The 25036-nt window shown below is 41.0% G+C and overlaps 1 protein-coding gene across 1 annotated transcript in view; it reads right to left on the bottom strand.

Annotated features, from left to right (window-relative positions):
• Positions 1-473: 473 nt before the first annotated feature.
• Positions 474-25036, bottom strand: part of LOC139057715 (zinc finger protein 678-like) — a 30665-nt gene continuing 6102 nt past the window's right edge. Inside the window, exons 2-5 of the mRNA XM_070536461.1 lie at positions 22309-22527; positions 7129-7164; positions 4401-4604; positions 474-2415 (exon numbers count right to left, since the gene is read on the bottom strand). Coding sequence (XP_070392562.1) covers positions 2009-2415; positions 4401-4604; positions 7129-7164; positions 22309-22527 — 866 coding nt within the window. The 3' untranslated portion in view covers positions 474-2008. The remainder of the gene's footprint in view (positions 2416-4400; positions 4605-7128; positions 7165-22308; positions 22528-25036) is intronic.

Here is a 25036-nt window from a genome sequence, read left to right as displayed (position 1 = left end):
AACACAACGCCCCAGCCACTCAAGTACCATAGCAGGCATCTAAATATCCAGGTGGTGAATAATCTAGCTCACCCAAGACACTGAGAACAAATAATGTTCGCAACAGCTACTCGTTGCACCTTGCAGATTTAAAAAATTTCACGCACTATGTATATCATTATAGACATCACTGCATGCTTCAGTCAAAATGCAACTTCATATGAATATTACTAGAGAAAGATACCACACCAGACGGTGCATAACTGCCAGTGGCATAGTTGCACATGTGAATTTTGAGCAAAGTGGGAATGAAATAAGCAAATGCATCTAAACATATGGCTCAAGATTTAAATTCCTGATGAATAACTGTTGTAAAAACTGCACTGGCACAATACAGCACAAGGCAACGGCACAATAAAGAAACTTCCAATTGCCATAACTGGATTTGTCTTGGAGCATACATGAAAAAATGTCAATAATACTGAAAGAAGAAAAAAGTGAGAGATCAACTTTATTTCCAAACAATGCAAAGAATATTACATGCTATAAGTGGTAGTGTTCAAGGATGCTGTCACTAAATACAGAAACTAATGCAATTTGCTCTTGTATATACATATTAGCTGAATTACTAATGACGGTTATACAATCAATTGCAGCAAATAAATGTTTGTATACAAGAAGAGTATGAACAAGGCTCAAACAGAATGATAACAAAAAGATATCTGAAAATAAACTTTTGCATTATAACCAAGTGGCAAGTAATACATGAGCCTAACTGAAAGAAAATCACAACATATCACATGGCAAACAATAATACTGAAAGCACAAGTCTCGCAGGTGCAGGAAAATTTACAAAGGTATAGGCACTAACAGAAGTGAACCCACATCTTTTCAAAATTCTACATAAAGCAGATGCGCATGCAGTGGTCTCCATTACCAGTGACATAAATGCAAGCAGAGAAAGACAGGGACAAAAGTGTTGTCAACAATCAACTTCTCAGGCTAGCATCAAGGCTGGACACTAAATGTGTAGCCTTGTTCAATAGAGACAAAGCCGCTGACTGAACCATGGCAGCTGAATGAGACAAGGCTTATTCGCCTCCTGCTGAAGTGATGTCACTCAAAGTGTTGTGGAAGAATATGAACAAAAGTCACTCGTCTTTGAAGCTTTCAAGAATGAAAAAATTACTCAGGACAAAGCGATGCTTATGCTCCTATTAGCCTAATTTCTTTTGACAAAGGCTGCACATAATATTCCTTATGTAATAGTGCACAGCTTGAAACAACAAAATGTCTACATGCTACCACAATATCTGTATGTGTGGAAAGAAAAAAATGCAGAGAACAAGATAACATGACATACAAACTCAGTACCAGCTCAAGAGCAGCAGACTCACAGAAGCACCTGGGTGATTCCTCGAGAGATCGGACATGCATGTCCATTCGATATTTTTGTGTTGTCTGGTTTTTTTATATGTCATGTAGGAATATTCAAACTGCATGCAACCAAAAATTTTATTCCCGGAAGGTGTTCCCAGCAAACCAAAAAAATATTAGGAGGTGGTGGTGCGAGCGTCCCCCTATGCTTACCACAATATTTTTTTATTACACGATCGAATTAAATGCAAACTAAAAAAATCATGTTGAAAAACCTTTCTGCTCATTTTAATACGCTTCACAGTAATTTGTTCCCCGCATTTTTTATGCTGTCTACAAAAAATAAATGTAAAGAAATTCCAAACATGGCCCATAGCAGTAGCAGGGCTAGCAGAGCGCAGCACGAAGAATTAATTGTCAACTCGAATATGGCAAATCGGTTCTGTGGAATTCTTCCAGGTGGAGGAAGGTTCATGACAGGAATAATTGACATCCGCATGTATGTGGCACAAAGCTACAAAGAAAATCCATGTGGGTTTCCTTTGTAGCTTCGTGCTACAAACGGATGGATGTCAATTTTTTTTTTTTTCATGATGGAACTTGTTATTCAATATCCCTTTCATCTACTATATCTGCCTGAAAGCATAGTAACCTACTTTGACGTGGTATCATGGTGCCTTCTGATCATGTGTCTCGTCAGGTTAGGGTTTCGTGTAAATGACATGAAGCAAACAGCGCAGCGGTATGGTCGCTCACCTGTATGAATGCGCAGGTGTTGAACCAAATGGGCCTTTTGCGAAAACCTGAGAGGACAAGAAGGGCACTGAAATGGCCTCTCGCCTGAGTGAATGCGAAGGTGATTCTTCAGTTTGCACAGCTGCGTGAATTTTTGAGGGCACAAATGACATTCATATGGACGCTCGTCTGTGTGAAGCCTCTTGTGTACTTTCAGATCACGCAGTGTTTCAGTCTTATAGTCACAGGAACGACAGCGATGGACGTGTGCCTGCTGCAACTTCTCACCCTCTGCAGTTTCTAGACAGGTGGAATGCCTCAATGCTGCAAAAGTAAGACAGGTTATTAGAGTAAAACTTTTCATTTCAAACAAAACTGCACTTAAATAATGCCAACAAAATGAGAGAACATGGTTGCTAGTGCTAATGATGAGCTGCTTTTTTATTCATGAAGTTTTGACAATGAATTCAGGCGAGACTGAACAAAGCATGGCTGGCTAAACATTTTCATATGCGCAATATCATTTTGTGTGAGTCTTCAACATTCAATGGCAAGGCTTCAGAAATCTGAACATTTATTTACCAATAAAATTTTTTTTCATTGAACAAAATTGTAAATTGAGAGTAAATGGTGTGTTGTGTTAGAAACTGCTGCCACTATAGCCAAATATGATAGCCCATGCATTTAGTAATATATTTTGATTACAACCTTGATACTTGAACACAGAAGTATACATGTAATGCCTTATGTAATGCCTTCGGGCCCTTAAGGCTGAATAAATGAAATGAAATGAAATGAAATAAATGAAACATGTAGTAAACAGGGCAACAAAAAATGTATGCTACTGTCACTTATCAGTTATTTAGAATATACATACACACGTGTGTTACATCATAATTTGTTAAAATTATCCCTTTATAATTGTCAAAATCATTTGAAGCCTGAAGGACAAAGTCTAGGCATATCCATGTGCTAACCATCATTCCCATGCTGGCTCAACTGCCATGCATGCAGCTCACACAGACACTGGCGCCATAGTTCACCCTAGTAATTTTTATGGGAAACACTGTGCACTGCAGGATGAAGGCTTCTCCCAGAGAACTCCAATTACCCCTGTCCTGTGCTAGCCAATTCCAAGTTGTGCCTGTAAATTTCCTAACTTTGTCATACCACCTAATTCTCTTCTGTACTCATCGGCACTTCCCTTCCCTTGGCATCCATTCTGTAACTCTAACAGATCACCAGTTATCTGCCCAATGCATTACATGGCCTGCCCAGCTCCACTGCTTCCTCTTAATGTCAACTAGAATATTTCACTGTCCCTTAACCCCTTAAGTGCTGATGTGCACTCTCTAGTGCCGATGCAAATTTACCTTGTCATGCACTTTTTTCAAATTTTTCAAACTGTTTGTGTCATTCCTGGTATAATATATTTTAGAAAATGTTCAGTTCTAAAGAAATATGCACTTCTCACAATATTTTTCAAATTCATCACTGCAGTGAAGGGTTAACGTTCTGTGTAACATATTTGTTTAATGGCTTTTTATGCAGTTCTTAGCTTCATCTAAGTTTCAATGTTAACCTGCATGCAAGTTTATGCGCTCCATACGTCAGTAAATGCCAATAAAATGGAATGGTTGTACATTTTTATTTTTATGGGTAGTGGCAAGCTGCCAGTCATTATAGACAATTTTCGATTTTTCTGACTTCCTAGGGGCCGTGAAAACGCCCAAGTCGGGCAGTCAGAAAAAAAATGAATGCATGCCATTTACTGCCCCAATGACTCAAATCGCCACAGGCAAGTCCAAAATGGCTCTGACGGCCTACCAGTACACTTATTAGTACTATCGGTGCTCGATCGTACTGCGACAGGAGACGGCGGGTTCATGCGTGTATATTTAATACATAGTGTGTCCCGTAACAATTGCTCCTTGCCATTCTTGATATGCTTTACCGCAATACTTTGCATATGCTTCACCGTTTACCATGTCTGTATTGAAGGGAAGCTGACTTTCGAAAACCGGCACTGTGCAACGCATCGCACTTTCCGAGCTTGGTAGCACTTGTGCACCTTTATGTACCAGAATGCCATGCAGGTAGCTGCACATGTAGACATGTAAGATTTCTTGATCCATTTCTGTTTAATTCGTCAGGTGCACTTAGATGGCTAGCAACATACTCTGCTGTGGTATTGTGGTTCCATGTTTTCATGCTTAAATTTACTCAAGTGGCCTGAACTGCTGTCCCTTAAGACCACTCTTGCGTGAAAACCTCTGATGGCAGTAACGGCAAATGAAGTGGCTTCTTACCCATGTGTTTACGCTTGTGTATGATGAGAGTGGACAGCCTGGCAGTTGCATACTCGCAACGGTCACAATGGTTGAGACAACTCTCCTGCAACTCCTCTTGTAACTCCTCATGCAACTCCTCCTGTAACTCCTTGGGCAACTCCTCTTTCAACTCCTCCTGCAATTCCTCCTGCTTGACTGTTGCTGGGAATTCGTGGTACCTCCCTGTGACAGAAGCATAAAAAGTAATTGGCTTAGCCAACTGTGCATCATTTTGTTAAAAAAAAGTGAAGAAAAAGCCTACACAATTCTATAAGGCTCACTCTGAATCTATGACAAATTAGGAAGATTTACAGACATATCAAGAAAATGAAATTTCTGTTTGCTAGAAGCATGGATGATAAGAAGACATAGCTGATGTGATATTCTTCTGTTAAGTCACACTGGTTAAATTGAGACACCAAGATGAAGTAAAATTTGGCTCTCACTGCACAGTAAACTTGTGCAGCACCACAGTCAGTGCTATTGATCTGCTTCCTTTAAATTAGTCTAGCTGCACTCCTCCTCTATGCCTTGCCTTGCTTAGTTTACTTAAGATTGGCAGGCACTTTTTTTTTTCTTTCTAAAGCATTGGCTTTTAAAATATTTAAAATAGCCTTCCATTTTGGTATTACAAATACGCCTGTAATCAAATGCGTTTCTTCATCTTTTCCGTGTTCATTTTCACCCCTGCATGAGGCCCTTCATCATGGGCGCATGCACAAATCACAAAACACAGCAGAGATGTCAAACACAGAGACATCATTTTTGTATACACTGTCCCCATAAGGAGCAAGGAAAGCAAGCTGGTTTCACTGGACTCCTCAAATATCTCCTATAACAAGAACAATGGGTATCAATAAAAATGGATATCTTTTGGCATGCACGAGATAGTCTAGAGAGAACAGATGCTCCAGTACAGTCCTGACCAAGAGTCCCATTCAGGTCTCCAGGTGGTCAGATTACATGCGGTAGCTAAGGTTTCAGTTTTTGCATGTGAAGTGGCTTTGAGGGTAGATGTTTTATGGAGAATGTCTGCTACTGTAGCAACTCACAACATAAGATCAGCAAGCAACATGTGGCTAATTTTTGGGATTTATGGATGCAGAAACGTATGTATTAATATCACTGTTCAGGGATTCTGGTAGTGGAGATTGGTGCAAGTGCATTTAGAGAAGCATCTTTTTCAGAATTGAAAGAACAGGGCTGGCACATTCTGTATGTGCTTGTGCAGTAACAGTTTGTTCAGTGCTGACATCGTGGTATGCTTCAGTAAAAATGCAATTTCATACACATATTACTAGAGAAATATACCCCACCAGTGCCGTAGTTGAGCAAATGAATCTCATCACATAGCTCAAAATTTAAATTGCCGATAAATATACATCATAACAACTGCAATGAATGGCAATAATAAATTAACTTACAAGTGCCATCATTAGACCCGTCCTGGAGCAAAAAGAATAAAATGGTAATGATACAGAAAGGGGAGGGTGAGAGAGAGAGAATAAGTTTGTTTAAAAACAATTACAAAAAGGATTAAATGCTATAACTGCAATCAATAAGATAAAAACAAGAATTAACAATGCATTCATTAAGCACAGAGTCTTATTCCTAATGGTGACTAAACATTCAACTGCCGTAAAGAAATGCTTATACACAAGAAGAGTATGAAAGAGCTCAAACAGAATAATAATGAAATAACTATGAGAACAAAAGTTACGTATGTACTAAGCACTAGAAGCGAAAAATACATGAGGCCAACAGGAAAAGATTATGTCACATTGCACCAAACAAATCATGTACCAAACAATGAGAACAGTATAAGTCCCTCAGACACAGAAAAATTTACAAAGTTACTTCCCCTAACAAAGAATACGTTTACATATGTGCTGCACAGTATGGATGTAAATTTAACATTCTTCATCAACCAGTGACATACATGTACTAGAAAGCAAAAGAGAGGAACAAAAGCTTTGTCAAGAATGAACTTGTCAGGCCAGCATTAAGGCAAAGCACTAGTACATGCATAGCTTGCTTCAAAAAGAGAAAGCCACTGAGTTCACTATGGCAGCTGAATACAAGTCTTATCTGCCTCCTGTTGAACTGACCTTACTCAGTATTTCAAAGGTGTAGGTGATGGCTGAGCACTTCTAATTTCTAGTCTTCACAAGGGCAAACGTCACATGAAAATGGCAGCTTTAATGGCCTCCAAACTCTTTAGAAGTATCATTTCCCTCACCTTCTGTATAGATGGCCAAAGCTATGAGTCTTAGCACAATGGAAATTATCAATTCCGAATCTGTTTATCTTTGTGTGCCTACAACACTGGTAACCTATTTTGCAGTAGCATCGTGATGTTGTGTGACCATGTATCTCATCAAAAAAAGAAGAGCTTGGCACAAATGATTTGGAGCAGACAGTGCAGCGGTATGATCGCTCACCTGTATGGATATGCATGTGTGTGTTCAGGTGAGACATATGTGAGAAGCTCTGAGGGCATCAACGGCACTGAAACAGCCGCTTGCTTAAGTGTATGCTCAAGTGTTGTGTCAGATTGTATTTTATGTGAAGCACTGGGGGTGTGAGTGGCGTTCAGACGGCCGCTCTCCAGTGTGGACTCTCAGGTATAGTTTTCGCTCTGACAGATACTCAGCTTCATAGTCACAGTGATGACTATGGTGAAGGCATCCCTATTGCGACTGCTCACCCTCGTTAGTTGCTGGACAGCTAAAATGCCTTGATGCTGCACAAGGAAAACAAGACATATAATCATAATGTGAGAAATAAGGACAATTAAGAGCACTTTTTGGGGTTTCTTGTGACAACATAAGATTTATGAGCAGTTGTTTTATGAACTATATTCATATATTTAAAATAGATTCACGGCATACAAAGGAGAGTGCACATTAAAACACAACGCTTCTAAGGTATTGAGACAAAACATCCACTTTCATTGAATTATGATGAACTTCTTATTTTTTTTTGCACATCCTGCTTTGCTTAAGGGGAGAATTCAAATGACGCTCAGGTAGACTAAAATTTTTCTCCACACAAATATTTTGGGAATGTAATTCTTCTGACTCAATAAATGCCACAAGTTTTGTTTAATAATCAGAAAGGGTAGAGTTTTCAGATGGTGTGTATAGCGCTTTTTCATAAACCCTAAAATGACCCCTTTTCATAAACTTGCACACATGTGAGGCTGTTATGTTGCCTCTAGGTTCTAGAACCTGCATTTATTGGAGCTTTCTGATGCGAAGGCGTCAAATGGCTCATTAAGCGAAAAAGTCGGCGGCGTCTGTAGCAGTGAAACAGCACCTCCCACTGACTGTGATGCCACGTCATGAGCACGCCTTGACAAAGCAGAGCAGGCAAATCAAAACAGCTGCTGTCGCGATAGCGTGCCAGGAGTTGTATGAGGGAAGAGGGCATCACTGCAAAGCCACATTGAATGGCAACATAGTAATGACGATGCTGGAATTTAAATCATAGAGTGAAAATGGTGGAATGATGAAAATGGCATGACAATGAAGGAATGATCACAATGCAATGAAGGCAATAAATTAATGACAGTACAACAGTGTGTTTGTGCTGGACTTCAAGCCTGTGCTTACATACATCACCTGCCACACCCCCCTGGCTGTCTCAGTTTGTCCTAGTGCCAGTTTGTACTATGTCCAGTACTGGCTAATCATGCAAGACAGCAGCCAGCACCCACAAAGTAAGGGGAAGAAGCAAAGAAAGCTACACTTTTAAAAGCAGGCTGTGTACAGATTTTGTTATTAAAAAACTCGCCTATGAAACACTGGTGTAAGTGCAATTTGGGAAGAATCTTTTCAAGAAGTGAAAACCAGGATTGGCCTATTCTCTGGCCACTTATACAGTAATATTTCGTGCAGTATAGGCATTATTGTTCCACAAAATTTTCCAAATAATGGGTAGATCATACCATCTGGCAATGACAGCTGCTCTAATTTGCACATCTGTGGTGCAGTTATTTTCATTTGTAGCATTGAAGTAGTAGCTCTAACAAAATGGTGCTGATTCATATGATTAGCATGGCATTCCTACCACTGGGACTGGCACATAACTGCTTGTAGAATAATGTCTTTGTACAGTGGAGATACTGATGCATGCTTCAGTCAAAATGCAATGTCATTCACCTATTCCAAGGAAAATATGCCACACCAGCGCCTGCAGAACTGCCACTACCATAACTGCACCAATGTGGGAATAAAGCAACCACATGGAAATTAACCATTGGCTTAAACTTAAAACTGTTGATGAATATCTATAACAACAAGTGCATTGAATGGCAATAATAAATGAAATTTCAAGTGTCATGACTCAACTTACTTTAACGCATTCAACAGAACACATGGCTAATGATAATGAAATACTAAATTCTATAAGTGTCAATATACATTGTATAAATATCAACAAGAATAAACAATGCACATACACTAACCACCATTCCACCAACAATACATCCAACAAGTGCGCGTGCACCCCCCCACACACACACGCACACACGCACACAAACACACACACAGCAGGCTTGTGTAACGATGAAGAATCAAGGTTTAAATTTCCAGTACTGCTGTTTTATTCTGAGCAGTTCTGCAAAGAATTTCCATTGTCCATAATCAAAGCACCTGCTTTAAAGTGTTAACCACCTATGAATCATGACAGGGAATCCAATTCAAGCAATTTGAATTATGTGTCACTGTTTGTTCTCTCGGGATGCCTAGAAAACAAGTGTTTATTGCTTGCATAATAACCCATGTGTACACAGTAAGCTTTTCTTGCACAACTTATACAATGTCACAACAATTTCCATTGAATATCAAACCGGTGCTTAAGTTTTCCGAATTGTATGGATTTTAAATCACACCTGAAAATAAGAAGAAAACAAGTATTTAGTAACTACCTCCAAAGCTCGTGCTTAAATGAGGAATGTTAAGTGTTTGTCTCACAATGCCCCAAGCATTAGCCCATAGCACACTTGTGCTAGGCAATGTTGAGTTGAAAATGATTGCTTTGAGTAGGGTATGCAGTGCTGGTACAAGTAATTTTTGGCTTTATGGTGATGAATTATCACCTGCACTATTTGTTGCGAAATTCTCAGAGTGATAAATTTCTGTTCATAACAGGTGCATAACAGACGCAACGCTTGTTGCAAAATTATTTTCTGCAACATAGTTCAACAACACATGGCACGAATCTGTGCTTCACATCTACAACATATCACGATGCCCAGTAGTCATTATGTCTGCATACTGTAGTCAGATTTTACTGTATCATTAGTATTGCTCATTTTTATTGTTTGAGCTGTATTAATCTGTCATTATTAGTTTTGCCATGCATAGAAGTGATTAAAGGGGCCCTGCGACACAAACTAAGCATGTCGCTTTCATTGCTTCTTCTAGTACTGTGGGATGTGGCAACACCATAGCGCCAGCAGAAACGCAGAAAGCAAAGTTCAGTCAAAGCCCATGATAGCAAAACCTGCGATAATGAAATCCCACGGCAATGAAATATTTTCATATCCCCGGCGAACGCCCATAGTATTCAACGTATTTCGTACCTTTCGGCAACAAAATGTCACTTTACTACAATCTTACATCAACGAAATTTGCCAGTATGTAACCTTGTATATTACCTACTTGCACAAGGCTAGCAGGCTTCAAAACGTGCTCAAATGCAATTGCTTTGTATTAAAATTGGATAAAATACCACCACATTACACTTGCGTGGGCACTGTCATTTCCGTTTAGAAAAACAACCACGCACCAAAAGCGATCATGTGTGCTGGAAACACGTCATGGCTGCCATCTTGTTTGTTGATTGCCCGTTTGAAGCAGCACGCATGTTGCTATCGACATGTGATGGCTGTGTTTGCACACCTAGTGCAGTGTCTAATGCACGCCTCGGTGAGAAAAATGCAGCAAAAACAAGGAAATGCACGTCCCACCGACGTGGAATTGTTTAAGGCATGCGTGCTTGTAATAACAGTCACAACATGGCATGCCACACATTGGGCCATGATTGAGCGATCGTCCAGGAATACGCATCTCTTGCTTCAAGAACACTAGTTTTGATGTGACCCAAAGGCATTGCGTGTGGATTCGGTGCCAGACATAGATTTGCGCAAAGGGGCCACAATCTCAATCGACTGCCTTTGTGTATACGAGATACGATCACTTTCACGCTCAACACTGGATGCATCGGCGTCTACGGGCGATAGCATGCGCTGGAGAAATGTTGCTGCATGCATGAAGCGCTGGTGCCTAATTATGACGAATCTTGCAAAAGTGAATCTCAGAAAGCAATTGACCAAGAATACTGCTCCATGACAGTGCTGGCACTGCTGATCGACGCATGTGGCGCACTTTATACTGTCGGCAATGTGGTTCTATATCCTCGAACAAGCTTGCCAAAGTAGGCCAACGGAATTTCACCAGTAAAGTTTCGTTCTGCGATGCATTACCTATCTGTGTTATCTCATTTCGCAACAACGAAATTATCACAAAAGCGAATTTTTTCGCATCCCCTGTTGGTTTTGTTATTGCGAGGTTTGGCTGTATTTATAATTTGACGGGAGAAACTGCCTCCCACTCCAACCACAGCTACCCACAACAATTTCAAGCCTGTGAAGCAGAAGTGATGCATGGTACATATGACACTGAAGCCAATGGCTTGCATTTCGATTGGCTTGATATGCTAAGCCGCAGGTAGCATTCATATGGCCGCAGCTAAGTCACACCATTACACGATTAAATAAATAAAATATCACAGGTCACCTAGGCCTAGTCAACCGCGCCGGAGTCACTGGAGATGAGTTGGACACCAGGGACAGTCTGACAACTTATAACGATCTTGTTAAGGCCTTTTACCTGAGTCGCCGAATCTTCCCCCCGCCTCACCCAAAGTTCAGCCGGGCGCAGGCTACCACCCTGCGTCTACTACAAACAAACACGTACCCTTCACCCGCCCGCCTCCACCTTATATTTCCGGACGTCTACACTACCCCCAACTGCCAGTGCTGTGGAATTCACCCGGCTACGCTTTCGCATATGCTATGGGAGTGCCCAGCACAGTACGCACAGACTAACACCACGACTCTCTCGTCGAGGTTGCATGAGGCTCTGCGGAGCTCCACCCTCGACGACCAAACCTGGGCGACCCAGCACGCCCGCGAGGCGGCGGCGAGGCAAGCCCTCGACGTCCCTTCGTGGGAGGCGTAGGCCCGGCCATCATAAAGTGCTGGTTCTACAATAAAAGTTTATTCCTCCTCCTCACAGGTCACCTAATCACTTCTTATGAGTTTTCAATGATTTGAGTGATGAATTCCTTATGGGCAAGCGAGTGCGTTGAGATGCTTGCCACATTTTGATTTGGTCTTACTGAGGCGCAGCCAGAATGCACACGAGAGCTTGCGCGGACAAGGAATTTGCGGATAGCAAAAGCAACCAAGAGCATGAGAGAGAGAGTGATGTGGTATTGCGGAGGTACCCTCTGCCCTCATGCAACACCTGATGCGCTACCACTGCAGCAGGCGTCTCCTTTCGCCCACTCTGCTTTGTCAAGACACAGCTCGTGATGTGGCGTGGCAGCCAATGGCAATGAGAGTTTAGGTGCCGTTTCGCTGCTGCAGAGGACTGCAGTCAATGGGCCATTTGACTCATTTGCATCAAAACATGCTTTATGCTTTATCAAACACAAACAGATTTCTGTTTTTGAATAAGATATTTTGGTAAGAATTACAACCTGACACTAGGCATGCTGTGCAACGGTTTGTAGCAAAGACCTTTGAAATGAGAGTGCTCTGGGCATTGCCACTATGTCCTTTGGGCTGTGATAAATGTGCATGAAAACCCATGCAAAAGTATTGCAGACGCTGTCTTTGTACTCCTGCACCACAGTTTGCATATGGTTCATTAAACATAGTACCAAAGCCGTCAAAAAGAGAGGTGTGTAAAGGCCACCATGAGGTGAGGCTTCCAGTATATCTCTATATAAGAGGCGCACAGTGACTGGAAGCAACCAGTGAGGCCACTAAGAGAGGGAAATGCGAAAGGGAAGGTTTTCCTTTGTCGCATACTCAGATTTCGAGCTTTAAAGATGAATAACTTAAATTCCTATGCGACAATTTTTATAATTCTTTTTGACTTCATCCAGTATATTATAATAAAAACCCTCCAGAAGGTGGTCGAAAAAGCATTGCAGGGTCCCTTTTACGCTGCCCACCCTACTTACCAGGCCTAGTCGTTCAATGTGATCGAAAGTTTTTCGACACATTAAACATTTTCGTTAGAATTCTTCTACTAGCAACGTCGTTTGCACCATCTGAATTGATGACTGAACTTTAACTATTGGTCAGATTTGAAAATTTTTTAGGGATTGGGGAGTCTAGAAAAATACAACTTTGAGTGTAGGTATTGTCAAAACTAGCATCCAGTGCTCCTAGCACTTCCTCTATAAAACAAAGCAAAATTTGCGCTTTGGTCAATTGGGCAAGATAATTTTTAAATGACAGTAGTTGTGAAAACACAGAAGCTTCTGTTGGGTTGTCCAATGTTCTGATTTGATGTGTAGGCTGCTTTAACGGTATCTCAAAAAATTGTAGATGCTCATGAGTGTGTTATTTTGATAATTGTATTCAACTGATATTAAAGGGACACTAAACACAAACATTAAGTGAAGCTAAATTGATAGATTAGTGCTTGAGAATCTCTAATGCGTCAATATTATTGTGAACAGAACCTTAATAATCAAGAAATCAAGCTAAATGCTGGACATGATTAGAGACTCCCCCAGGATATTCAAGTACTTGCCCGATGACGAAAGCACTCCTCAGGTAAATTCTGTCACTAGTACTAAACCATTAATTGCAAAAAGCATCCTATAAGATGGAATAAAATTATACTTGTACAGTTCTACATCATATTTAGAAAAAAAGAGCTAATTGAAATTACCCTTGACAACAACATGGGCAGTCAAAAGGCTTCATTTTCACTTGACTCTGCGTTGCCCACGCTTTCACGTTTCAGTAGTTTCATCATCGCGTAGTGCTGTACTGGTTTTGCTGGCTTGCAAAACTCACACAAACTACAAGTAGCAGAGAATTCAACGTCCATGTGATGTCGTAGGATGCTCAAACAGTCTAGGCCATTTGACCAAAATGCAACTGCAGCAGCAAATCCACAGCTTGGTTTGGTAGTGCCATCTGTCGGGCACCATTTTACTTACCGACGGCAGTAAAGGGTGGAGATGGCATATGCAACGTCATAACTCCCCGGTTGGGTGGCGGGAGATTTGAATTTCTAAAAAGGTATTCAGACCTTTCTGTCTTTTCTTGGCATAAAATAAGCATTGCGAGGTTTTTGGAATGGTATTTAAACAGTCCATGTCAACTTAGTATTTGCCTTTAGTGTCCCTTTGAGCTCTACTTCATTTTTCCCATCGTGTGCTGCTTTTATCTATCAGTGTTTCAACGAATTATTATAACCAATCCTTCCCATCATGTGAGTTGACTCAAAAGCATGCAGGCGATTTCAGACTGACCTTCAACCAGAACTTGACTAGCAGTCTAATCTTCTCCATGTTGAACACCACCTTGTTCATTACTGTACAATATTGTGCAACACTCCACATTACTGTAAGATACTGTACAGGACACGAAGTGTACAAAGCACATGGAAGGTCCAGCACCAGTTGAAGATGCACTACAGCCTGCTTGCACACAAAAGCTGATTGAATGCAATAATTAAGCATGAGGTGGCTTCTGCATGCTCCTTGACCTGACAACCATGCTTTTGCAAGCCTAAATGGGGTAAAAAACGAACCAGGTGCCTGCTGAAATGAGTAAAAACTAATGCTTCCTGCATAATAGGAATTTACCCATTTTCACATTTGTGAAGCAACTGCTTTTCTGCAGAGCATGGGCATCACTATGGCTAGTATTGACGCCAATAAATCTGCATAATAATTTCTTTTCACGGTCTGACTTACAAAAATTGGAAACTAGAAGCCAGCCACATATTTTGCATATTTCACTTTTTTTTTCACTCAGTACTTATTAATAAAAAATGAAAATTATTGCTTTCATTCATGTTCCTTGAGGTGCTTCTTCTAAGTTACATTTTAATTCTAAAAGATTGTCTGAACAATTGTTACTGCTTTATGTCCATTCGAAACACCAGTGATCAGGCTATAATTTTTTGTATCACATTATAATTTATGACTATTCCATGTTGAATTAAGATGTTAAAGTGGAAAAGCATCCTATATGAGCACATTTCTAGCGTTAAGAGAAGAGTTATGCTTAAGAAATACATAAACAGTGCACGATGAAGAAATAGACTATGCTAATTTCGCAAGTGTATACCAGACGTGATATCTCACAGTGCAAGAGCTAGGTTATAACCCAATATCAGAAGTGTTCTTAGTTCACTGTGGATTAACCAAGTAACAGTGCATCACAGTCATACTCGTACAACACCAAAGAATACAACGAAACAATCTATATTTTAATACATATAATAGGCTCTGTGTGAGGGATTTATCTAGCATTGTTTGCAATATTGAAAAGGTCACTGGGCTCATGGTCCTTACTTGCTCAAATTTACCCAAACAGATTAATACACCTAAGCACGAACACTAGGAGTGAAGCAAAGCTGTGATTCTTAGAGTTTGTACATATAAAAAATACATCCTGCATATCGATTTTGTTGTTACGGAACTCTCCCATGAGAGACAGGCAGAAGTACAATTTTGGGAAGAATCTTTTTGCAAGCTAAAGGACAGGACTCGCCACCTGTGGCAGTTATTTCCTCAACATCTTTTGCAGCACATGCTTCAGTCAAAACATATTTTAATACAAATATTACTAAATAAATATACAAAACCACCAGGGGCGTAGCCAAGGGGTCTGGTATATTTCGGGGAAGGGGGGGCTGAAGCCCCATAAGCTCTCCCCCTCCCCCAAAATGTTTTCGTGCTTTCATGCACCGCCGACCAAAACAATCCCTGGCACCGGAAATCATTCTGGATTTTGTCTAGAATGTATTTTTCATGCTCGAAAAGACATTTCAGCACAAACATTGCGAACTCGAACTCGATTTCGTGGCAACGCCCATGCACAAGGAGCCGCTAACTCAAGGAGCCCCATCCAACCACAAAGTTTCAAGGGCATTTTGATGGCTAGCGAGCTTGTCGCAGCATCCCGCAGAAGCCGCGGAATCTACGGAGCGCATGGATTTGAATTCCGAAACTTTATGGGTATAAAGTTGTCATGAACTTCTGATGCAAAAGATGCATTGACATTTACAAAGTCATGCTTTAGTTTTTTAATTCCGGAACTTTGTGGGTTTAATGTTATAAACATTTGATGCGAAAGGTGTATTAACTTTTCTAAAGTCATACATTGGACCATACAACAAGACAAGCCAAATCAACATACTATCAGAAAAGTTGACAAAGCACGCAGCGAGGTCCGATGAGACGAAGCTTTGTGATGGTTCATTTGTGCCGCCATGTCACAGAAAAGAATATCAAAATTTTTTTCACCTGCCCACACATCCATGTCAAGACACTAAAGCCAGCAAAGGTAACTATGTTCTTATTTATTTTTCTACTTTGAATTTTATTAGCCAGGACACATTGAGCCTCTTCAATTTTCTTGTTCTCACTGCCTGCGGGCTGCCAGAGCCAGCCAGAGCGCACACGTTTTTCTCGTGTTGCCTCATAGACCGCACGGCGCACTTCGGCGTGTTCGTTTTTCTATGGCCGAGTGGGTTTTCGCCTGGCAGAGTTTTGAACGTTTTCTGGCTAGCATATGAGAAAAAGAAACAATGGTCGCTCGCCACCATCACTGTGGGATATCGACGGATTGCAACACGTTCGCTTGAGCGCAACTTCTCCAGAAAGTCTTATCTTGCCGGTGTAGGACACCTGCCAGTATGCGTATGGTTCTGCGTGAACCAAGTGTCTCACGTTTTCTTCAATATTCCTTCGTAGCCACATTAGGTGCCCAAACTAGGCATTCGATTGTGGCGAACATGCTTTCCTTTGTGTTCTTCCATTTCGGTGCCCTGGCCTCACAAAACAAAACAAAACAAAAAATATGAAGACATCCTTGCGGCACAAAGAATTGTCGCACGGTGAAAGTTCGATTCTCCTTCTTCTTTTGCGGAAAGTAATGGGCCACGGTATACTTCCTTTGCCGGATACTCTTATTATATTATTGTGATAGCAATGATATGGACACTCCAGGTGCATTCCTACCGTCACCATCACCCTCATGTCTCGCATAAAGTCCCAAGGTAAATAACATCATGACCACGTGCCGCATGCTGTATGTGCGAGTGAAAGTGTAGCGGGGGGGGGGGGAGGCATGGGTGAGCCAACGATGGTGGCTGTCTTGTGCGCGCAAGGAAGAAAAGTGCACACAAGTGCCACCTTCCGCCGCGCGCGATACATCAGGAGGAGTGGAAACAGAGAGAGGAGGGCTTCACAACATGTTTACTTGCCTTGTTTGACGCATTATATAATGACTTTCTTTTAGATACATAGATTTGTTGGAGACCTATACCTATAGTGAAACATCCTGTTGCAAGGTTTGGTGTACACGTGCAGTGAACTTTGTTCCGAGTGACATTTTTTTGCCCTTTATCAAGCTGTATATTCGCATTTGTATATTCCATTGTGTCTTCTTATTTCTAATGTACAAGGGCGAGTCAAATGAAAGTTAGCCAATCCACCCCGCGCAATAATGGTTCTGTTCATTATCTGCGAGGCATGCGGGTAGCACACAGACATCTCTCATTCACAAAAATGACAAGCAGGTGTGAGTATAAATGTTCTTTGATGCTCTCATACACTGGGTTGAACATGGTTGCGTGACATAGTGGACGCTCCAAAAGTTGAACAGCGTGGTGTCGTGAGGTTTTTGACAGCTGAAGGTGTTTCCCAAAAAGAAATTAGTCGCTGAATGGCTGCCTTGTACGTTGAACATTGCATTTCACTGGCCACTGTAAAGCGTTAGAGCAAACGGTTCAAATAAGGATGTGAAAGTTCTAAGACGATCTAAGACAGGGCCAAAGCCATCGTGCAATCACCTCCAACACAATTGCAAAGCTTGAGGAGCTGATTAGACAAGAATGGAGGATAAGTATCGATGAACTAGCAGAGCGTGTGAAAGTTAGTCACAGCTCAGTTCACACCATAATTCATGAACATCTCGGTTATCGGCTCTTGTGTGCGCAAGTTATGCCCAAGATTTTGAACCACTGTCAGAAGACGGAGAGGTTTGGCACTGCCTTGACTTATCTGACCCGATGTCATAATGAGGGCGATGACTTCTTGTCTGCAAATGTGACCGAGGAGGAATCGTGGTTGCTGCTACCACGAGCCTGAAACAAGATGGCAAAGCTTACCGTGGAAACATTCGAATTCACCACGTCATTCACGTCGGATCATCATGCATGACACAGAGAACATCACATTGCACGCTTTCGGGAACAACCAGTAAATACCACACACCACTTGCAGAGTAATTTGTCTTGTATAACAGTCCTTCGCGAAGACAAAAGGGACCACTGGCCTTGGGACTGCAGACATCTGCAAACAGGGGGTCCAAACATAAGTCATTGGGCTGTTCCTGCAGGAAAATGGTGGCATCAGGAAACATGTGAGGAAGAGCAGCAAAGCTGGTGTCGAGATTGTCCATGTTATCTTCCATTATGGACCAACGAAGGCAAGAAAGGCAATCAGCGTCAGCATGATATCTTCCACTTTTGTATGAAACAATGAAGTCAAATTCTTGGAGCCATAAAGCCCAGCGTGCTAGACGACCGGAGGGGTAACGGAGGGTAACAAGCCAACATAAGGAATGGTGTTCGGTTACAATGGTGAATGGGCGTCTGTAGAGATAGCAACAAAACTTCTGAATAGCAAATACAGCTGTTAAGCATTCTTGCTCTGTCACTGTAATTTCGTACAGCCTTGTTGAGAGACTGGCTCGCATAGGCAACCACGTACTTTTCATTATTATGGCACTGCACAAGCACTCCTCCTATGCCGATTCCGCTGGCATCACTGTGCATTTCAGTAGGAGAAGACAGATCGAAGTGACGAAGAATGGGTTCTGATGTCAGCAGAAAATTGAGTTCAGAGAATGCCACATCGCATTCAGGTGCCCACTCGTATGGACTATCTTTTCCACCCGAACCGTCGCTGGAACTGGCCCGAACCGTCGAAAGTAGGAGCCTAATTCCAGGAAGTTGGGGAGTTCTTTTAATGTCCAAGGTGGCTTAGAGGCACTGACTGCTTCTGTTTTACAAGGGTCTGGCTGACACCATCTTTGTCAACCAGGTGGCCAAGGACTAATCCTTGTCGTTCGCCAAACCAGCACTTCTTGGAATCTTGCCTTTTCGACACAGTCTAAAAGGAGACTTAAATGGGCATTTCGAAAAGGCTCTTCGAAAGTACATCTGAAAATGACGTGATTTAGATAGCACAAACATACCTCCCATTTCAGACCACGAATAATCGAGTCCATAAATATTTCGAAAGTAGCGGGAGCATTGCGGAGCCCAAACGGCATGAAATTAATTTGACACAGTCCATCGGGCATCACGAATGCAGTCTTCTCCTTGTCAGCAGGGTGCATGGGGATCTGCCAATACCCAGATCGTAGATCTAGTGAAGAAAAGTAGGAAGTTGAATGCAGGCAGTCGATGACATCGTCCATCCGAGGCAATGGATATACATCGTTTTTCTTGGTGAGGGTGTTTATTTGTCTATAATTAACGCAAAACCTCCAAGAACAGTCATTCTTTTTAACCAAAATGAGAGGTGCTGCCCAAGGGCTGCACGATTCTTCAATAGTGCCCTTCTGCAGCATATCCTGAACTTGTTCAGCAATAACTTTCCGCTCCGATGACGACACTTGGTAAGGTTTTTGCTGGACCGGACGAGCAGAGCTTGTAACGATCCTGTGCTGAGCTCGAGAACAGGGTAAAGATGGTCGCTTCTCCTTTTTGCACAAGTCAAAGAAAGAAGCGTATCTTTCCAATAGCTCAACCAATTTTTGTCACTCGTGTTACCATAGGTTCTTACTAACCATGCTCAGAATCTGCGACTCGTAGGAACAACTGCATTCACAAAAGGTCAAGCGTTTTGAGCTTTTTCTACGTAAACGGCTGCGATAGAATTTCCGATGGCATCATCAATGACAGCTAGATTCATTCCTCGAGGAAGTATAACAGGCATTGGCGAGCAGTTAAGTGCCCACAAAAATGTGTTGCTCGCGTGGGAAGGCAGCACTCATGAAGCCACCATCTTACTTGTCTCACCCGTGCACACTTTCACTCGCACCTAAAGCACAAAGTGCCCGGGGCACGATAGGATCCTATCACACTTGGACTTTATATGGAACATGATGTGGCTCCCCTTTGGTAGTCGCTCTTGTCGTGCCGTGAGTGATTTGGAAGGTGCATTTGCAAGCAGCCGCTTGTAATTCAATCATTTGACCCTCTGTGTCCTTGCAAGTTTCCATTTATTGTCTCGGCATTCCTTTGCTGTAGAAGCGAAATTTCTTTAATTTCTTTATATTGAAATCACACACAAAGACACTTCGTTATATTGAGGTTCTAATTACATGGTGTTCTATGGACAAGAGGATCTGAAAAGTTAAATACTTCGTTATATCGAGGTTTAACTGTGTTAACTGAGACATACTTCAAGTGTTGTATTCTGTGTATATGTAGACAGAATAGATATTTTGCATGAATGTAAAGTGTATAGTATTCTAGAACAATAGATAGCTGGGCTAGCTGCTTTATCATAAAAAATTATACAGTATTCCTGTGTTGTTTGACCTTACTCATTTCCTGTTAAAGATGTTTTTCAATCATGTTCATTTCGTGTCCTGCCAGTCTCTAGAATGCTGAAATTCGTGACAGGATGAGCTATTTGATTAGTTCTCTTTGCAATGTCTAAATTTATCACTGGGAATACAGTGTTCAAGGGTTCACACGTTCAATTTCACACAAGCAAGTTTATTACTGCCGTGGTACAAGCACAGTGAGCAATGCACAGCTAGTGTTCTGAATTTATTGACCTAAAACATGCATTCATCTGATACTGCTGTTTACGAAGTTTGCTATCACAGAGTGGCACAAGTGCAATTCTGGAACCTTCCTGACAATTCAAAAACAGGACTGATAGGTTACTCTAGCTGCTGGTAAAGTAATGTTTTGTGCAGTATAGACGCTTTTGCATGCTTCAATCAAAATGCAATTTTATACAAGTATTACTTGAAGAGTCCACGGCTCATGCTGCCTTGAAGGACAAATATGTATATGCAACAGTTTCCAAGGAATTTCAAGGACCAGACCCTAAATCTTCAGGGACCATGTTTTGCCAAGTTATTACATAAAATGTGATTATGAACATAAAAATTAAGGTTTCATGCATCTAAAAAGACAAAATATTTAACTGTGGCCAACTCACAATAAGTTCTCTAGAAAAATCTAGAGCTTAACAATGAACGTTCCTTTCAGCTTTGCCCGCTTACTACTAAGGATTAAAAAAAGCTTGGTACATGATGTGCTCTTTTTCAAGAGGTCAAAGAAGACCTAGTACATGCTGACTGAACTCTTTCCAAACAACTTCAACTCGAACTTGCATTTCCAGTATACATAGGGTCACTTTGATCGTGACATTTATTGCAATTGATGGTCACATTCATTGAAAATAATACCAAGCGTACCACATTGTGTTAAACCAGATACAGCAAGAATGCAAAATAAACAAGATGACTCACTAGCACCTGTGTTTGCACAAATTAATACCTATAAGTACAGTTTTTTTCCCACGACAGCATCAGAATAGAATTCACTATCACAATAGATTTTCACTTCCAGTTGCTTTGCACAAAACCTAGAGGATTACTTCATCAGTGTTTAGTCTTGTAATCTATTTTACTGTTTTTTTATATTGTCATTGAATTGGATGCTTTCTTTTGTTGGCATCGCCGAAAACGTTTAGATTTAATCTCTGATGTTTTAAAGGTATCACACTGTTATTATGTTTTGATTGATTAATTGTTTCATTTTCCCCTTCTACTTGGACCAAAGTGTTGGTCTGCATTATATATAACATAAATAAAAAAACAACATAGCAAAGGTGTCACAGGAGATTTCCGAGTATCGTCTACTGCTATAAATTTCTGTCACTCTGGCTACAAGGATGCTGCTCCCCAAGTGTTTGAGAGCCATCACATGTGAATTATGAACATCACACACACCACTTACTACACAACCATCAAATGTGGATTGGTGCAGGGCACTGCAAATACTTTCACTTTGGCATTGGGTAAAATACATTCTGGTGCATTCAGTGGAGTGACGCAATTTACTACATTTACTACGGGAAATACACCAACATAGCTGATGACCAACATCATGGCATTGTGGTGCTGTGTTTCCATGTGTTCGCTCAAGTGAGTGGCACACACAAAGGACTTAGAGCGGCAGTGGTATGATAACTTGCCCGTGTGACTGTCCAAGTACATCTCGAGTTGGTGGCTAGTAAAAAAGTCTGAGAGCACAAGGAGCACTGATATGGCTACTCACCTTAGTCAATGCATAAATGATTATTCAGGCTACCTCCTTTTGAGAAGTTCACGAATGGCATGGAAATGGCCTCTCACCTGTGTGCATGCGCAGGTGCTTCTTCAGAGTGAACCTACGTGAGAATCTCAGAGGGCATGAAGGGCACTTAAATGGCCGCTCGCCTGTGTGTATGCGTAGGTGTTCCTTAAGGGATTCCTTTCGCGAGAAGCTCTGAGGGCATGAAGTGCAGTGAAATGGTTTCTCGCCTGTGTGGACGCGTAGGTGTTTCTTGAGTGTGTCTCGTCGCGAGAAACTCTGAGGGCACAAGTGGCACAGAAGTGGACCTGCAATGGTGTGGAGCCTGACGTGTTCTTTCAGACATAACAGTTCTCCAGTTTCATAGTCACAGAAGTCACATTGGAGACGACATCTCTGCTGCGACTTGTCATGCTCGGTAGTTGTTCGTGAGGTAGAACTGCCTGATCCTGCACAAAGAAAACAAGCTACACTTAGGAAAGGCAAAAATCAGAATAAAACGATGCTAGTGCTAATCATGAGCCTTTTGTTCATGCAGCAGTTGTTTAGGTTGATCTGGTTGACCTTTCTGATTTGCTCAATATTCTTATATGTGTGAATGCTTAAGGACCAAGTTTGTGAAATGTGAACATACTTTCCTAAAAAAAGGGGTAGGGGTTGCACCATTAAAATTTACTGAAACGAGAGAAGGTAGAGTACAGTGTTTGCATGTGCCTTTACTACAGTCAAACAAAATATTTCATGCTATATTTAAAGCTTTCACGATAAATCACTGTAGTGAACAAAATGCTTTTACGATATTTTTGATAACAGTCAAATAAAAACAATACACATTATACAGTGCAAACAGCATGACAGGGACACGGAAAGGTAAATTAGACAGAGCATAGCACTGTGTGCTGTCCAATGTATCTTTGTCCTTGTCATTCTGTGTGCACTGCAACAAAGAAGATGCCATACCAATAGGCCCATATACCTTCCCTTATTGCTGAAAAATTTATGCCACTGTCAGCTATTTAGGGTATTTTTTTTTCTAAATGTCAGACATGGTGCACAGACATTTCTACACCATCTTCATTAGTACCTATCTACACCAGTAACAAGTGCAATATAATTGAAGGTGCCACTGTCAAAACAGTAGAACAACAAACCGTCTGGTGTTCTCAGTGGAATGCCAAAATAACCACTCTCCTGGACGAGTACAATCTCCTCAACCACATAATTGTTCAAAAAGGTCACCCCTTTGCACTAACCATACAATCACAAGTCTTCCCCTCCACTCTTTTTTTTCTTCCTTTTCAAACAAATTCGTTACCATACAGTTTCTGAGGCTACAAGAAGCACACTTGCACAATGTGCTGAATTGAGACCAGATGTCCTTGGTCGAGCATGCTAAGTCATTACATGTTTTTCGTGGTTTTATGCTGGTAATTCATCACCTAAGCTATTTATTACATCCGTAATGCCTAGAACACCCAGCAGTGCTCAATGATCAATGTGTCTGCATAGTACGGTCAGGTTCTGCTTCAGCATTTTCTTTTGCCTATTTTCATCATGCGAGTTGTTTTAATTAGTCACTCTTTGTTTACCAAGCATGCAAGACATCATTAACCCATAAACAAAAACATAGATCGATAGTGAACACGCCTGTGTAGCACCTGTGTTGTGTTCTTCCTTCAGTCCTCATCTTTTGCGCAGTGCAAACATGTCAATATTGAATCACCAACTCGCCCAAGCTTCCACATTATCAAGAATAAGATGACAAACTTCGCAACAAAGTAAACAAAGTATGTCATTTCACAATGCAATAGCTAGCTTAATTTGGAACAAGAAATGCGCTCCATGAATGCGCTTCACGGTCACCTCCATTGTAGACAACACAACTAACAATGGGCCATAGTACACCATTGCTCTTACTACATAAAAGATTACAACATATGTTGCAGAGCATAAAAATAAATTATGTAATGAATAGTCTAGTACTCCATCCAAAATCTAAATGGGCCACTAAGCTTACAAGTTGTCATGTGCTCACATGTTTAATTTTATCCAATCATTTGCATTGTTTCACAGTATAAATATAATGAGTCAAGCAGAATGAAACAAGAACATATCTTATAACATTAGGCTCAAAATTTAAATTCCTGATTAATATTTCACAACAGTGCATTATACAGCAAAAATATAGAGGACATCAATCTCCATCCCTAAACTAAGCTTTTAGCATCCAACACAATAAAATGTTAATGACACCAAAAGATGATCATATGCCATTAGTGAATGAATTAACATATCAACAAAAATTAACAATGCAGATTTCCAAAACCGCAATTTAATTAGTTTTCAGAGACACTGTGTGCATCGAATTCTTAATCAAGGTCAAGCTGTAAAGAAACATTTATGAGCTAGAAGACAATAAAAAAGTTCAAACAATATATAATCAAGGAAAATAGGTCCATAAGGAACAGAAGCACTGGAACCCAGAGGGAACAAAGCGCGGACCTAACAGAAGAAGATAACATCCCATCATGCACGACAGAAGTTACTGCGGAATGGAATTTCAATTCAGATATTCATACCAGTCTAGCTTACCCAGTCCGTATCTTGCAGCAAGGTGCAATCTATTCCATATTATCCCATTTCAAGATAGATACAAAAACCAAATCTGGAATAAATCTGAAGAGCTAGAAGAGCATTTTAACCCTTTAAGTTATTTTTAGGTGACAAACCTGTAGCAGTTTTTTCCCCCCAGATATTATAAAACAAACACAGGTCAATTTTGTTTACACGATAGGGGAGAAATAACACAATAATGGCAAATGCTCACTTAGTATAGTGCTCAGATTCCTAGCTGACAAAAATAATATGCCCAGCAGACTCAAAAACACCACCGTCCTCGGTTTTTTCACCAGAACATAATGTGGCGGAAGTTGCCTCTTCCTGGAATGACAAGCGGTC

This window comes from Dermacentor albipictus, chromosome 3, assembly GCF_038994185.2.
Source record: "Dermacentor albipictus isolate Rhodes 1998 colony chromosome 3, USDA_Dalb.pri_finalv2, whole genome shotgun sequence".
NCBI classification, from domain to species: Eukaryota; Metazoa; Arthropoda; class Arachnida; order Ixodida; family Ixodidae; genus Dermacentor; species Dermacentor albipictus.
Note: the sequence above shows the minus strand (reverse complement) of the source record. Positions and strands in the feature narration are given on the sequence as shown.